Raw genomic sequence first — 14,263 nt, forward strand, 5'->3', positions numbered from 1 at the left:
ACATGATGGCAACGTAAAGCGCACGTCGTTTCGATAAAGTGCACTTCGGTGCTCTAAATTGAGTGCTGACGTTTTATCAGACCATACGTTACACCTTAAACGCCGGTGTAGTCGACGTGCCTGGTAAGGCCGCAATGTGCACCCATTGCAGGCGTAATCTCGGTGCAACGTCAATTGGGGTTGCAGTGCTGGCTATTTAATTTTATAACAACGCAATAAACATTACATACGCTTACAAAAACACGTCGATCCACCTCGTAATACTTGGCTCAAACCCAAAAAATGCAGCACTACTCGTTGACAGCTTCGCATGAAACCGATTGCCAGAAGGCGTCGGGTCTGCCGAATTTTTAGATGCGAAGCATCTTATAGCGGAGTTCAAACCAGTGGTGGTGGTGGTGTGCGGCGTGACCACCCTTACTGCGCATGCGCAAACCCTCTACACACACCTACTCTCCAGTCCCCCTCTCCACTTTCTCTTTCCCTTTTCCACTCCCCCTCTCCACTCCTCCTCTGAAACGCGGGCTCGACAAGAGCCCTCTAGAATATTTTCAGGCCTGCTCACTACTCTGGGTATGGCCTGCCGAGTAGACATGCGCACGCATACTCACGCCTGAACATGTTGAACTTAGCGCAAAGACGACGTGGACAAAAGAGAAGAGGAGACAAACCACAGCGCTCTGTGGTTCGAGAGAGCACGATTGCTAAGCCTGACAAAGCCTGCTTCTTTTGGCGTCTGCATGAAGACCGTGGTCTGCATTTGTGAAGTGCTGCGTGGTTATGTGATGTGCTTCGTTCACAGAATGCTGTACATCTGCAAGCTCTCCCAATGAAGCAGTGCTGTGGGCCCAAGTGCCGTCGATATTGACAATGTACCGAAGGTTTCAGTGTCTTCATTCCCCCAGGGCGACCAAAAAGAGAAATGAGAGCGTGCCGTTCATCGGGATGACATCGATATGCATTCTGTCCGTGATTCGAACGTATGTGTAGTCTATACTACTTACTTTTCAGATGTTTTAAAGGCACCACCTCTAGCACGTTCAGTCATTTCGAGAAAATAATGATGTCCTGTGCACTTATGACTTGTTAGCGTAGGCCTTGACGTTAGGCACATTAGTGAGTAATAGCTACGCGGCTCAGCGGACCGGCGTGCCAGCGGACGAAGGGAGAGGGCAGCGGAGCGCAAGACGAAGAGAAGAGTAATAGCTAAGCGTCGCCTCTCTCGTTTCAGCGGATCGCATTACTGCGCCATCTGTTGAACAAGGTTGAAGTTACTCTCGATCTAGCACAGCCTTTGCTGCGTCACCTGCCGAATAAAATTGAAGTTACTGCGAAAAGAATATTACGAAAGGCATTTTTTATAACATCGCATGTGTTAAGTAGAAACACATTTTCGTTTTTGTTACATAGCTTGATGTTTGCAGTGGTTAGAATGCATGACGGACTGTTCTACGTTCGAATAAAACAGTCGGCGCTGAAAGGTTGCAGGTGAAGCCAAGCCAAGCAATCAAGTGTGTGTTTTTAGTGGCATCGTTGTTGCAGTGTGTTTTGCTAGTTTTGCTCTCCGTTGCCGTTAGCGCTATGCCGCGAAGCATACTGCAAGACCATTTGCTTCTCTCTGAGCTAAAATGGTCAGAGATAGAAGATCTTTTAGCACTAGAGATGTTAGGCGAGACTCGCCGTGACCCACTCTCCTTCCGTGGCCTGCTAAACATCGACGCCATGGACAACGGCATGTTCAGGACATATTTTCGTTTTGAGAAAGAGGACGTACCGAAGCTGCGAGTAGCCTTGCGCATTCCGGAAACGGTTATGACTGCTCAAAGAGTGCCGATCCCTGGAGACGAAGCCCTCTGCATTACGCTTCGGCGGCTGGCATACCCAAACCGACTGAAGGACCTTGAGAACTTCTTCGGCCGACATAGTTCGACGATATCGTCCTTGACGATAGAGGTGCTGGGGCACATTGGTGAGAAATTCTTCCACCTGCTGGACGATGTGAATAACCACAGCTGGCTGACCATCGACACGCTGGAGAATTTCTCGAAGGTAAGAAGCAATGACAGCGGAATGGAAGCTGTGCAAATTGGAGATTGTGGTATACCTGTTGACATTTCTTCGTTTGTTTTTCAGGCCATTTACGCTAAAGGAGCCCCACTTACCAACTGCTGGGGCTTCAGTGATGGCACTGCGCGTGCTATATGCCGACCCACCAGGCAGCAGCAGCTCTACTTTAGCGGGCACAAAAGATTTCATGCCCTGAAGTATCAGTCAATAATGTGCCCGAATGGCATCATTTGCCAATTGGATGGATGTTATCCAGGCAGCAAGCACGATGCTGGTGAGTAAAGGGTAGTTCATATGCCTGGAAGTTACATTTCCCTCCATGTAGCCATGGGACTGTCATGTACACCAAGTATCAAACAAAATAGGTCAAATTCCTAGTATTCTGTATTCTTTGGTGTTCCCTTTGCGGACTTCTCCGTTTTAAATTTTATATATAGCTTTACTGCTTCCTCCCTGCTGAACGTCCATCTTGTAAGATGAAAAAAATAAAATTTAGTTAAATAAGCAGACGCATTTAAAGCCTGCTAGGCCATCTCGCCTATTCTGTTGCTACTTTTATATTCTGTACCACACCTCCACCCAATGTTTGATCAGCTGGCGTAGTGGTGCTGACGCAGTATCTCATTTCAAATTTTTTCAGGCAACTTTGGCAACAGCCAGGCATACACAAAGCTGGAAAAGCTCGTGCAGGGACACCACTACTGCCTCTACGGGGACCCTGCTTACCCATTGCGGCCACTGCTGTTGAAACCTTACGGTGGTGCATCTTTGACACCGGAGCAATGCGCGTTTAACAAGGCAATGAGCAGCGTGAGGCAGGCCGTGGAATGGGGCTTCGGAAAAATTGCTGGACTTTTTGCCTTTGTAGATTTAAAAAAAACCAGAAGATCTTCTGCCAGAATGTTGCAAGGATGTACAAAGCGAGTGCATTGCTGGCAAACTGCCATACTTGCCTGTATGGTGCACAGGTCTCGCAATACTTTGACCTGCAACCACCATCCTTGGAAGTGTACCTGAATGCCCGTTAACTTTAGTGACAGCTTGCAATGTGGCACTGGTGAATCCTTTTGCTTATTAAAAGAATAAAGTGTGAAACAAACCACTTTTTTTATTATTCACCTGTTTCCAGGCATTCTTGTTGATAGGTCTGTTACTTCTTGGCTGAGTTTATCAAACATCTGTTCCACACGCTTAACAAAGTCCAGGTGTTCCTGCTGGCGACTTGTCACCTCATGTTCGTGCTTTCTTTCGGCAAGCGCCAGCTTGCGCTCCTCCAGAGCTAGCCGTCTCTCTTCAATGTCCAATTTTCTGGTTTCGACTTCAAGTTCCTTTTGTCGGAGCTCGAATTCATGCGTTTGACGCATAGTCAACAACTGTAAGCCCATGCTTTGGAGGCCTCTGATTCCTGCAAATTTTGGGAAATCAGGCCATTCAGTTAGTCGGTTCACATACGCATATCACGTGTCATAGAAAGCTCACTTGGTGAACTCGTAACACAAACACAAGCCTTCAACTCTATGCTATAACACATCATTTAGTGATGACCTATCTTATGCTTCAGCAGGGTGATCCTCGAAGACTGATAACATCGCAGCCGTTGCTTGGATCCTGACATTTAGTGTAATAACAAAATAAGAACTGTTCTGGTACTGCTATTTACAAGTGTTCAATGTAAAGAGAGGTTCAAAATTTCCAAGTTGTCGTATGCTAACCTTATCCAAAACTCCTACTTATTCGTGGTAAAGAAAGCAATCATTCTTTTCACCTTGCTTGTTGTACATACAGATGGTAAAGCATGGCCATGACTCGTATCACAGTCTTGTCCTAAGTTACCTTTGAGAGGTGTGACACTTGTCCACAGGTCGGCAAACTCACTCATGAGTCAACTCACTCAGACTCAGATCGGCCCGTGAGTCTGAGTGAGTCCGGGTGAGTAATATTTTAGTGAGTCTGAGTGAGTCCAGTTGAAAATATTGGTGAGCGAGTCCGAGTAAGCCCAAAGCAGCCCAATGTACTAGACTCTACAGGGACATCATGTTGCCCATTTGTACTGCTCCTTGTGGCAATATTGCACCATGTTCCAACGTGGCATAAAGAGTCCTTCAAGATTTACCTCTACTCGCCGTCACAGGAACTCGTTGCCTAGCTGCAGGCGGCGGTTGTGGCTGCCGCTGCAGCTGCTGCTGCTCTTGTTGCTGCTGCTGCTGTTGTTGCTGCTGTTGTTGCTGCTGCTGTTGTTGTTGTTGTTGCTGCTGCTGCTGCTGCTGCTGGTGGTGTTGCTGTTCCTCCTCCTCCTCGTGGCACTGCTCTCCAGTGAGTTCAGCAGCAGCGGGACTGCACGGGGCGGTCATTGAGAGCAGGAGTTGTGTAGCATTTTGTGCTGATTGTAATGCATAATGGAAAACAGGGAGATGTCAGATAATAGCACACTAGCACATTCCATTACAACTCTGGCACACTGGGAACCCACCAGTAGAGAATAACTTTCTTGTATTACAATGTTAGAAAGCCATCAAAAATGCTAACTGATGTAATGAATGTTGTGAGCTCACATGTTAATCACACTTTGATAGTTTACTTTGCATGTTATAGGTAATGTGAAATAGTAAAACAAATTTGTTGACTTTTACTCAAAACCACAAATGAACCTTTCGCACTGTTGTTGTAATGCAACCTCATGCATTGACAACTTCATTAATGAGTTACCTCGATACATGATAATGCACCTGCTGCTCGGGATCACTGCAAATTATTGCTTTTCATTGCTGTCACTATAGGAACCAATAGAGTTGGCAGGCAGGGCAGAAAGAGTGCTTCATTTCTTTTTCGGCTGTTGCAGATGTGCAAGCACGTTAACACAATGCGAGATACTTCAAGTGTCGTTTTTATTCCCGCATGCCACATTTAAAATCACAGGCGCAAGAGATTGCGTACACATGACTATGATCGTAGAACCAATTTATCAATTTCAGAGAGATGTGAGGCTTTACTGCTGCACTCACCTTGATCTTCATCTGCACGAACTTGTTCTGGCGGCGTCGCCAGACAGGACGCAGCTGCGTGACTTCTTTTGCGGCCAGAGCTGTTTGAACTTCTACGTGCTACTCTGGGCACGTAATTTATTGACCTTATATAATCATAGAGGTCCTGTAATATTTGCTCCTTTGCTGCATATTGTTCCTCCGTTCCCGACCTGCGAAGCAAAATGCGTGCATGTTACAGCAGGCCTTGCTGCTCTCTAAAACACGTCTCTAAATACCCGCTCACGCTAGCGGCACGGCGATGGCTCTCAAAAACGATGCCGAATCGGGACGAATACGTTGCTGTAGAAGCTTAAGGTCATGAATCTAAAGCAAGTGGAAGCATCGATTCGGAGCTTACAAGCTACAGAGCGCACGGCGGCCACTTGATAGATTCGACGTGGACGACAACAGTTTGCTTTTGACAGTGCGACTATGTTTGTCGAAGGCGCGAACGGCTTAAAGCCTCGCCGGCGAAGCTTGCCGTGCGCGTTGGACAGCTCTCGCGCGGAATTAAGTGCTATCTGCGCGGACAATACATAAAAAGTGGTACTTACTTTCTTAAGTTTCTTGTATCTTCTTGCCTCCAGTAACCGATTAAAAGATCGACACGGTCTTTCAGGCTCCTTAGCGTGAGCTCCCGGCCAAGCACACGTTTCAAGTTTTCGATCACATGAATCCACTGCAAGTCGTCGTTAAATGGCTTGCTCGCTGCCACTTCTCTTAAAATGGCTAGGTCTTCTTCGGTAGTGAAACAGCGCCAGGGCCTTTTCGCCTGCAGCCGAACCTGCGCCGCGCTTGGAGGTGCCGCCGAAGACATGCCGCCGCCGCTTGTGTTGGGGGCTGCCATCTTGAAAACGCTCGTCCGCTCGTCCGCTGGGCGCGCTTCGCTGAGGAGACGAAATGAGCGGGTGAGCGACTCTCTCCGTAAAGACGCTCGCTGCCCCGGCGTGCCGCGCATGCGCAGTTTGCCTCTCCGCTCGTCCGCTGGGCGCGCTGGCCCGCTGAGCCGCGTAGCTATTACTCTCTATTTAGCGGAGCGTTGCTGACGCTCACCCCCGCGATGATGTAGCGTCCCTAGAGAGTGTATAGATTTACCGTTTTTGAAGAGCGCGTCTTGCCGAGACGCGGTGAGCTTGGCTGCAAAACACGGCGAAACGAAGTAGACGCGCCTTCATGCTCCACTCACTCGACTTCACAAGCGGTGCGAGAGATGCGTTTTGCGTACCGCTGCTCGCACCCCGAACTTACAAAAATGGAGCAATAAACGCACGTGGCAGTATATTCTCAGGACAGGCGTTTTTTCCTTCAGGGTCGGTAAACATTTCGCCATCCGCCTCGTGCGCTGGTATGGTGGCGCCACCACTCGGCTCAGGCGGTTGCAGCCTCTACCAAACCCCTTAGGATCCCATGCATTTTGAATGAAGTTTGCGATTCCGTTCTGCAAGAACAAACTAGCGCCATCTCTCAACAATACGCCACACCGACGATGCAACACCTCTTCTTGCTTCCACCGATATGCCATGCTCCAAGGTGACCCCTCTCTCCACTTTTGTTTATTCCTTTCGGTGGCCGTGAGAGCGCGTGCTGTGCACTGTGCAGTCGACAGCGCAACCGACAATACCGGCTGGGCTCGTCGCTTTCGTCGCGTCTTCCTTGGACGTTGCAACGTTAATATTGTGTAAGGCAGTGGCCACACATCCGACGATGAGCCCTGATTTTGTTCGGCTGCCATCTCATCAACGGCAATGTTTCAGACGCCTCAGTTGTGTACTTTTGTACGTTGGTTGCTGGACAAGATGGCCTCCTGCAAGGCCGCGTTTTTCCAAGTCAGCTGTTTGTGTAGTTCTCGGCGTCGCAGCGCGAGGAGGTCAACTGGTGCTACATCGTGAGAACCGCCGAAGTGACTGAAAGCTTGACGACATTGTGACACAGTATTCTAGCTTACTGTAAGCGCACGATTTTGCTACACTTAAAATACCACGCTTGGCCTCGCGCGTCCACCTGATACGCCTGTGTGCAACAAGTGTGTTGTTATCGTTGTTGCGTCGGTTAATATTGAGTGGCAATTGGAATATCGTTTTTGCAAAGGTAAGTGAAGCTGTAAGTAGTTGCCCTTCTATATGCTCGCTACTCCAGGAACATTACTTCTAGAACCGCATTTTATGTTGCGTTGCAAGTACCAAAGGTTAATCTAGCATACGAGATACATTACAGGCGTGCTCATTTCCTATATAAATCTGAGTAATGCCACGCGTGCGCATTTCCTATATAAGTCTGAGTAATGCCATGCTCAATTTAAAGCGCATGTGTTGGAGGATTATGGCTTCAATGGTGAAAGTGATTAGATATTCCAAACTATGTGATTGCAATGCAGTTAGAACTTTCTCATATGTTGACACGGTCTGTGAACAAAAAAAAAACGCTGTGTGAAATTTGTTCGTCATTTGCTAAAGTACTTTCACGCATTATTATGCAGCTGTGTGACGGCTGTTAAAACGTTCAGCAAGTTAGATTTCGGTTTTCTTCGCCTAGTTGAGTGCTACGAGTGTTGGTCGAAGATAAAAACGCGTGTCTTTTATGCGTTTCTTAAGCAGGCATACAGCCGTAATATTCATTGTTGTACTGTTTGGGGTGTTCAGTAACAGAAGAATGCTGTTTTGTATTGCAAGAGTTTTTACTTCATCTGTGATAACAGATCACGCAAACAACTTGGACGCATGCACGTAAGAGACGTACGCAGTGCATCACGTGCGCGCATAAAAAACGGGCCTTTCTTTTTAAATATAATAATATTGAACAATCGACTTAATAAACGGCATGGTTTTGTAGTGGAGCAGCGGCGGCAGTACAAATATTAAACCAGTATGAAAAATAATAGAAAAACGGTGAGTAACGGGCGCTTTGCCCACGGCTTCTATGAGCAGCGCGCATCCACCTTTCGCTACCGTTCGCCGTTGGTAGCGCCACCAGCACAGCTCAAAGCAGCAGCGCACGAGGCGGAATCTCTTTTGACTGAGAAAACCTAAGTAGTGTCGGTGCGTGGCGTCGTGCATCTGTTTTGTACATAGTATTTCTTACCGATGCTCCGACCACTTTTTGCGGTATTATAATTATGCGCCAGTCTCGCCTGCACCTTCGCCTAAATTATTTCCTTGAAATGTGTACTGCTGCAAGTCAGCCGAATTGGGATGCCTATAGACACCTCATAGATTTTGTTGTTTTGTAACTGAGCAAATAAGGAGCGCAGTGGAGCGGAAAGCCTGTGATAAACCGCTTTCTTAAATGGTTTTCAGGTGTGTGAGCTCGATTTCAGGCCAGAACACTTGAGGACGACTACCAAGTACACCGATCCAAGAACCGGCAGGACAGTAGTAGCTTCCATGGGGGCTACTCTGCTTACTCTGGACGCAGTGCCGACAATTTTTCCCAATTTACCAAATGAATAGGCACTGTTTCTGCGCATGTTATGGACAGTGTCTTAGTATCGACGCTTGGGCGTGTTGGTTAGACATCGGAGGGGATACAGCGCAAGAGAAGACGACGACAAGAAAGGCGACGCACACAGAGCGCTGATGCCTCCACTGTAACGAGAGGGAATCTCTGGAGCACTTCTTTTTGACGTGCCGAAGATTTAAAACACAAAGAAAAAGACTACTAGAAGAACCCCTGCGGAAGTTGGGCTTGAATTTGTCACTTCCGGTGATTCTTTCATTTGGGGCAACCATATTTGGTTTTAGCCACAGGAGCGTTTTCAACGCTGTCTCCAATTTTTTTACGAGAATCCAAAAGAATTGAATGTTGAGTGTAGCCTCAGTTGTCTTATATGCAACTGTATATATATATATATTGTTTTATTGTTCTTGTTGTTGTTTCTATATAGGCGTTTTTTTTTTCTTTTTTCTCTTCTTTAAATCTTGCGAGTTTATATGTAAAGGCTAAACATTTCATTTCAGCTTTTTCCTTCACGAAGTGAATTAGTTTCCTAAGCAAAGCACCGTCCGCTTCATGGCCTATCCCCCGCAGTGGGTTGAGCCAAAGTACTGAGGAACCAACCAACCAACTTACAACACTTTATTGGTAGAAAGGGAAGGATGAACATTTATACAGTTCGCTGACATGAGCGACAACCGGGGCAAATGACGATTTTTTGAACATTATACATAGAGCAACCACCACTGCGTACACGGGCGTATCACTCATGGTCTGTTTAGATATGATATTTCATGAAATTGTGCAAGCCACCAGTGCTTTCGCTCTCACCGATTCTACCGAATCTACTCCGACGAACCGAGCTCCTCAACCCGCTTTCGACGTCAATCCCAGCCTTCCGAAGCATAAGCAAGAACAGCTCAGAACCCTGCTCCTGCAATACGAGGACTGCTTTTCGTCGTCGTCAAGAATTCGGCCGACCCCAGTTGAAAAACACCGCATCAAAGCAGAGAAAAGTGCCAGGCCACTCTGCCAGAGCCCGTACAGAGTTTCCACGCGTGAACGCGAGGCCATAAAGAAACAACTCGATGAAATACTACACGATGACATCGTCCAGCCTTCGAAGAGTCTGTGGCCGTCACCCGTGGTGTTAGTGAAGAAGAAAGACGGAACCCTGCGCTTCTGCGTCGATTATCGCCGCCTGAACAAAATCACAAAAAAGGACGTCTACTCTGTCCCCCGGATAGACGACACCGTGGCGACTCTGCAACGCGAGGTACTTTTGGTCGATGGACCTCAGGACCGGCTACTGGCAAATCGAAGTCGACGAGAGAGGCCAAGAGGAGACCGCCTTTATAACACCAGACGGCCTCTTCAAGATCAAGGTCATGCCCATTGGTATTTGCTCGGCACCTGCGACGTTCCAGCACGTTATGAACACCGTGCTGGCTGGATTGAAGTCGCAGACGTGCCTTATGTACTCGGATGACGTTCTTGTGTTTGCCTCAAAATTCGACGAACACCTCCGCCGCCTTGAAGCTGTACTTCAAGCAATCGAGATCTCCGGACTCACCCTCAAGCCAGAAAAGTGCCGCTTTGCGTACGACGAACTCGTGTTCTTTGGCCATGTCATTAGCAAGTGCATTAGCATGTCATTAGTTCGCCCGAACCGCGGAAAGCAGCTGCCATTGCTGCCTTCCCGCCGCTCACCGACAAGAAGGCCGTACGCCGATTTCTGGGCTTGTGCGCCTATTACAGACGTTTCGTCAAGGAATTTGCACGGATCGCCAAGCCACTGACGCAACTCACGAAGGCCAACGTCGAATTCAGGTTGCAAACGTCGCAAGTTCAAGCATTTGAAACGACGCCTGCTGACGCCTCCGGTGCTTGCGCATTTCGACGAATTCACACCGAAGCAACCAGCGTAGGAATCAGCGCCATCGTTTTCCAGAAGACCGACGGAATTGAAAGGGTTATCAGCTTTGCTAGCCGGTCGCTATCAAAGGCAGAAATCAACTATTCCACAACAGAAATGGAGTGCCTGGCCATCATCTGGGCTACATCCAAGTTTGGCCCCTACCTGTTGGGCAGGCCCTTCAAAGTTGTGAGCGACCACCACGCCTTGTGTTGGCTAGCTAACTTGAACGACCCTTCAGGTCGCCTCGCACGATGGCGTTTGAGACTAAGAACTTGAATTTACCGTCGTTTGCAAGTCTGGAAGAAAACACTCTGACGCCGACTGGATGTCTCGTGCCCCCGTGGACCCGTCCCCGCAAGATGACCAAGATGATGACTACTTCTTCGGAACCATAAGTACCGTCGACTTCACTAAACAACAGCGATGACCCGCAAGTCAGAGGCCTTATAAAATACCTTGAGGGCAAGACCGCCGCCGTTCCGAAAGTATTCAAGCTCGCAGGATAAGTCCGGTTTTTGATGGTGACTTGCGGTGCAGACTCCAGCCTGAGTTATTAGATGGCCCCCAGCGGTCCGGATTTCGGGGCCTTGCCAAGCGGTCCTAACTTTCTTCAACTTTGCTGCGAACGGCCCACTGATGACGGAATAGTCGGCTCCAGTGTCGACGAGAGCGGTGACGTTGTGGCCGTCGAATAGTACATTGAGGTCGCTAATCCGTCGTCTTGCGTTGCGGTTAAATCGCGGCGTCGGGTCACGGCTAGCTCGGCTTGTCCCGCTGCTTCTACGTCGCGTCGGCAGGTCTTCTTCGGGGACATAGGTTTCGTCGTCAGGGCTTCGTCTGCTTCGCGTCGCGTTCTGCAGGTTTCGTCGCGTTGTCGTCGTCGGCGGGCGCGGAGGATCTTCGGCATTTCGTCGTATAGCAACCGCACCTCCATCGGTTGCTGCCCTTAGTTTCCATGATACCGGCTAGGTGACCGGCCCCGGTTAGGGCCAGTGTGCTGCTGACGGTGCGGTGACATGTAGCGGCCTGGCGACGGCGAGCGGGAAGGTCCTCGTTCTTGCCACTGTGTTCCGGTGAGGTAGTCGTCGATGTCGCGAGGTCGTTCGCCTGACTGCGGGCGCGGTGCGTTGACGGCGAACCCACGTAGCCCCATCTTTCGGTACTGGCAGCGGCGGTCGGTGTGGCCGGCTTCCCCGCAGTGGTAGCAGAGCTGGCAGTTGTCTGGGGCGCGCCAAACGTCGGTCTTCCTTGGCGAGTAGCGCGGGGCATAGCGCTGGGTGACAGGGGGACGGTAGGGCGTTGGTGGGGGTGGCGGAGGCAGCGTCTGGCGGCGTCTGGCGGCCGAACTGTGGCGATATGGTGTCTTGACGTGGGCGCGGAGGGGGAACGTAGCGTCGGGTTGCTGCAGCGTAGCTCATGGCTTGCGGCTGAGGCGGCGCTGGCTGAGGAACACCCAGTGACAGTTGAATTTCTGATCGAACGAGCTCTGCGATCGAGTCCACTTGAGGCCATGGTGAGGGTAACAGCTTGCGCAGTTCCTCCCGAACGATCGCTCGGATCATTTCGCGCAGGTCGTCGGAGGCGAGGGCATGAACAGTTGGGCTGTCTTCAATCGAACGGCGAATATACTGGCGGGTTCGCATTTCCAGCGTCTTCTCAATTGTCGTCCCCTCTGAGACGAATTCTTGGGCTGTCGAAGGTGGGTTTCGCATCAGACCAGCGAAGAGCTCTTGCTTTACCCCTCGCATGAGGAAGCGAACTTTCTTGTCCCCGGGCATGGCAGGGCCAGCGTGGCGAAACAGCCGGGTCATTTCCCCTGCAAAGATGGCCACGCTTTCATTTGCAAGTTGGATCCCCGTGTCTCCAGCAAGGCTGCGGCCCTTTCCTTTCGGACGACGCTTGCGAACGTCTCCAGGAAAGCGGTGCGAAAGACGTCCCAGGTTCGAAGAGTAGACTCCCGAATCTCGAACGAGGTTCGGGAGTCCAACCTTCAAGGCAAAAGTAGACGTGGCGCAGCTTATCGTCGGAGTCCCAGTTGTTGAAGGTTGAGACCCTTTCGAACGTCTCGAGCCAGGTTTCGGGGTCGTCGCTTCGCGATCCATGGAAGGTCGGCGGCTCTCTGGGCGGCTGCATCATGACAGCTGCAGGGGACGCTACGGCTGTCATCGTGCCCGTTGTATTCGTCGCCGTGTCTCTTGGCTTGTCCTGTAGGAGACCGTATTCGAATTGCAAGCCCTGTAGCCCGCGGCTAGCTCGCTGTTGCACTAGGTCTTCGACGTCTTCTTCACGCTGTGGGCTCGGTTCCCGGCTTTTCGCAGGTGTCCGGAACATCAAGGAAGGAGCACCTCTACCAGATGTCACGTGGTCGTGACGTCGTCGAAGGTAGCAGTCAGCACGTCAGAGATGAAACTCTATATTTGGCCGAACTTGTGGCCGGTAAACTGAAAGACAAACTACAGCAACGCACTGATAGCGGCGAACAGAGCGTCGACCGTCGATCAACTGACAAGTGGTGAAGTGCGTCGGCATTTATACATGTGACGTCGAATATTCCAGTCTTATCACTGGTGGTCGCGCAAGCTCTGAAACAATCTTGGCCGTTCGTGGCCTGCGCACAATCCTAAAAACGATCTACAATAATCGCGAAGCTTCTCGAACAATGAGGCGTGGTTTGCGCTGCGCGTTGCTGGCAGTCCTTGTGGGCGAAAACAGAATAAAACAAAAGTGATAATAAGGAACGCACGTGGCAATATCTGCGGCAGCTATGAAGTTTTGCTAGGAAAGCTGGTGAGTGACCTCTCCGAAGGAGATTAGCCCCAGAAACACGTCCAGTGTCTCGACTTAACACTTCAGCGTCATTGATCAGGTTGCACCTCTTAAATAAATGAAGGCCTAGCTCAAGCCGCAAACAAAGAAAAAAATCACAGCATATTCACGGGGTGAATGATGATGAGTGGGGCGAAGCTCCGGAAGGAATCATCGGTAAACCGTGAAACTCTTCCGTGCAATTCGCCCCACAATTAAAAGTGAAACACTTGAGTAAATGTCCCTCGCGGGCTCGCACATCGGGATTCTGTCTGCGAGCGCGCGCTGCCGCCGCCTTGGGCGCTCGCCGCTCTGCAGCCTTGACCATCCGGCGACTCCGAGCGCGCGCCAACGGCGAACGGGTTTTATTGCACCGCGCCCCCTAGCATACGTCGCCGAACGATTGCCTTCCACCAATGACACGCGCCATATGTGACATCATTGCTATTATAACATCTCGCATCTTTCATCATCAACTACAAGTACCGCCATTTAGTTTTATAACATCTCGCACCTTTTCATCAACTACAAGTACCGCCACCTAGTGAACACTCCAAGAACTAAACTAGAGGTGGCTACCTACTACTACAACATACATCGGGGACGACCGACCCATGCCTTACGGAGCTTCGCCCCTTAAAAAAAGCGCAAACCTATGTGGAATCATGAATATACTCGGCGCAACGGACACGATATACAAACTTTTCTGTAGGGTATTTATGTGTGCTTAATACACTCTTAGAACAAAAGATGTGCCCTGACGGCCTTTGCGAGAGTTCCCGCTTGTTCCGCTGCGCATTCCTTTTTCCAGGCTGAAACAACTCTTTCTATACGGAGTGATCCAACGCCTCCTCATTGAGTACAGTACTCCGCCTCTGATAGAGTGAAAGCACTCCTCCGCGGGCGTAAAGCTATCACAATGAAACAGCTTTGGAATAAAATTATTTCAGCGCAAAATTGGCACATTCATACATGCACATATCCACGCAACCAAACAGGTAGAGCGCTCGCTACGAAAACG

General features: G+C 49.7%; 2 protein-coding genes across 2 annotated transcripts; one reads left to right on the plus strand and one right to left on the minus strand.

Moving 5' to 3' along the window:
- The first annotated feature begins 2,213 nt into the window (after positions 1-2,213).
- LOC119397776 (uncharacterized) lies at positions 2,214-3,207 on the plus strand. Its single transcript, XM_037665167.2, is given in 3 exon segments — positions 2,214-2,341; positions 2,708-2,932; positions 2,935-3,207. Coding segments are annotated over 3 exon segments (450 nt in total). The 5' UTR covers positions 2,214-2,277; the 3' UTR covers positions 3,096-3,207.
- Positions 3,156-6,035, minus strand: LOC119395648 (UPF0746 protein DDB_G0281095-like). The gene is made up of 4 exons (XM_037662632.2): positions 5,645-6,035; positions 5,070-5,260; positions 4,181-4,447; positions 3,156-3,472 (listed from the first exon to the last, which is right to left on the minus strand). The coding sequence occupies exons 1-4, from the start codon at positions 5,935-5,937 to the stop codon at positions 3,183-3,185; spliced, it is 1,041 nt and encodes a 346-aa protein (XP_037518560.2). The 5' UTR covers positions 5,938-6,035; the 3' UTR covers positions 3,156-3,182.
- Between the last annotated feature and the right edge of the window lie 8,228 nt (positions 6,036-14,263).

The sequence above is a fragment of the Rhipicephalus sanguineus genome, chromosome 6 (assembly GCF_013339695.2).
Source record: "Rhipicephalus sanguineus isolate Rsan-2018 chromosome 6, BIME_Rsan_1.4, whole genome shotgun sequence".
NCBI lineage: Eukaryota > Metazoa > Arthropoda > Arachnida > Ixodida > Ixodidae > Rhipicephalus > Rhipicephalus sanguineus.

Bases quoted from the DNA above. Each gene is read 5' to 3' on its own strand.
- LOC119395648 (XM_037662632.2), bottom strand. From the start codon at position 5,937: ATGGCAGCCCCCAACACAAGCGGCGGCGGCATGTCTTCGGCGGCACCT. The intron at 5,261-5,644 runs GTAAGTACCACT...TTTGCTTCGCAG, and splicing joins GATACAAGAAACTTAAGAAA to GTCGGGAACGGAGGAACAAT. The intron at 3,473-4,180 runs GTAAATCTTGAA...CAAAATTTGCAG, and splicing joins TCCTGTGACGGCGAGTAGAG to GAATCAGAGGCCTCCAAAGC.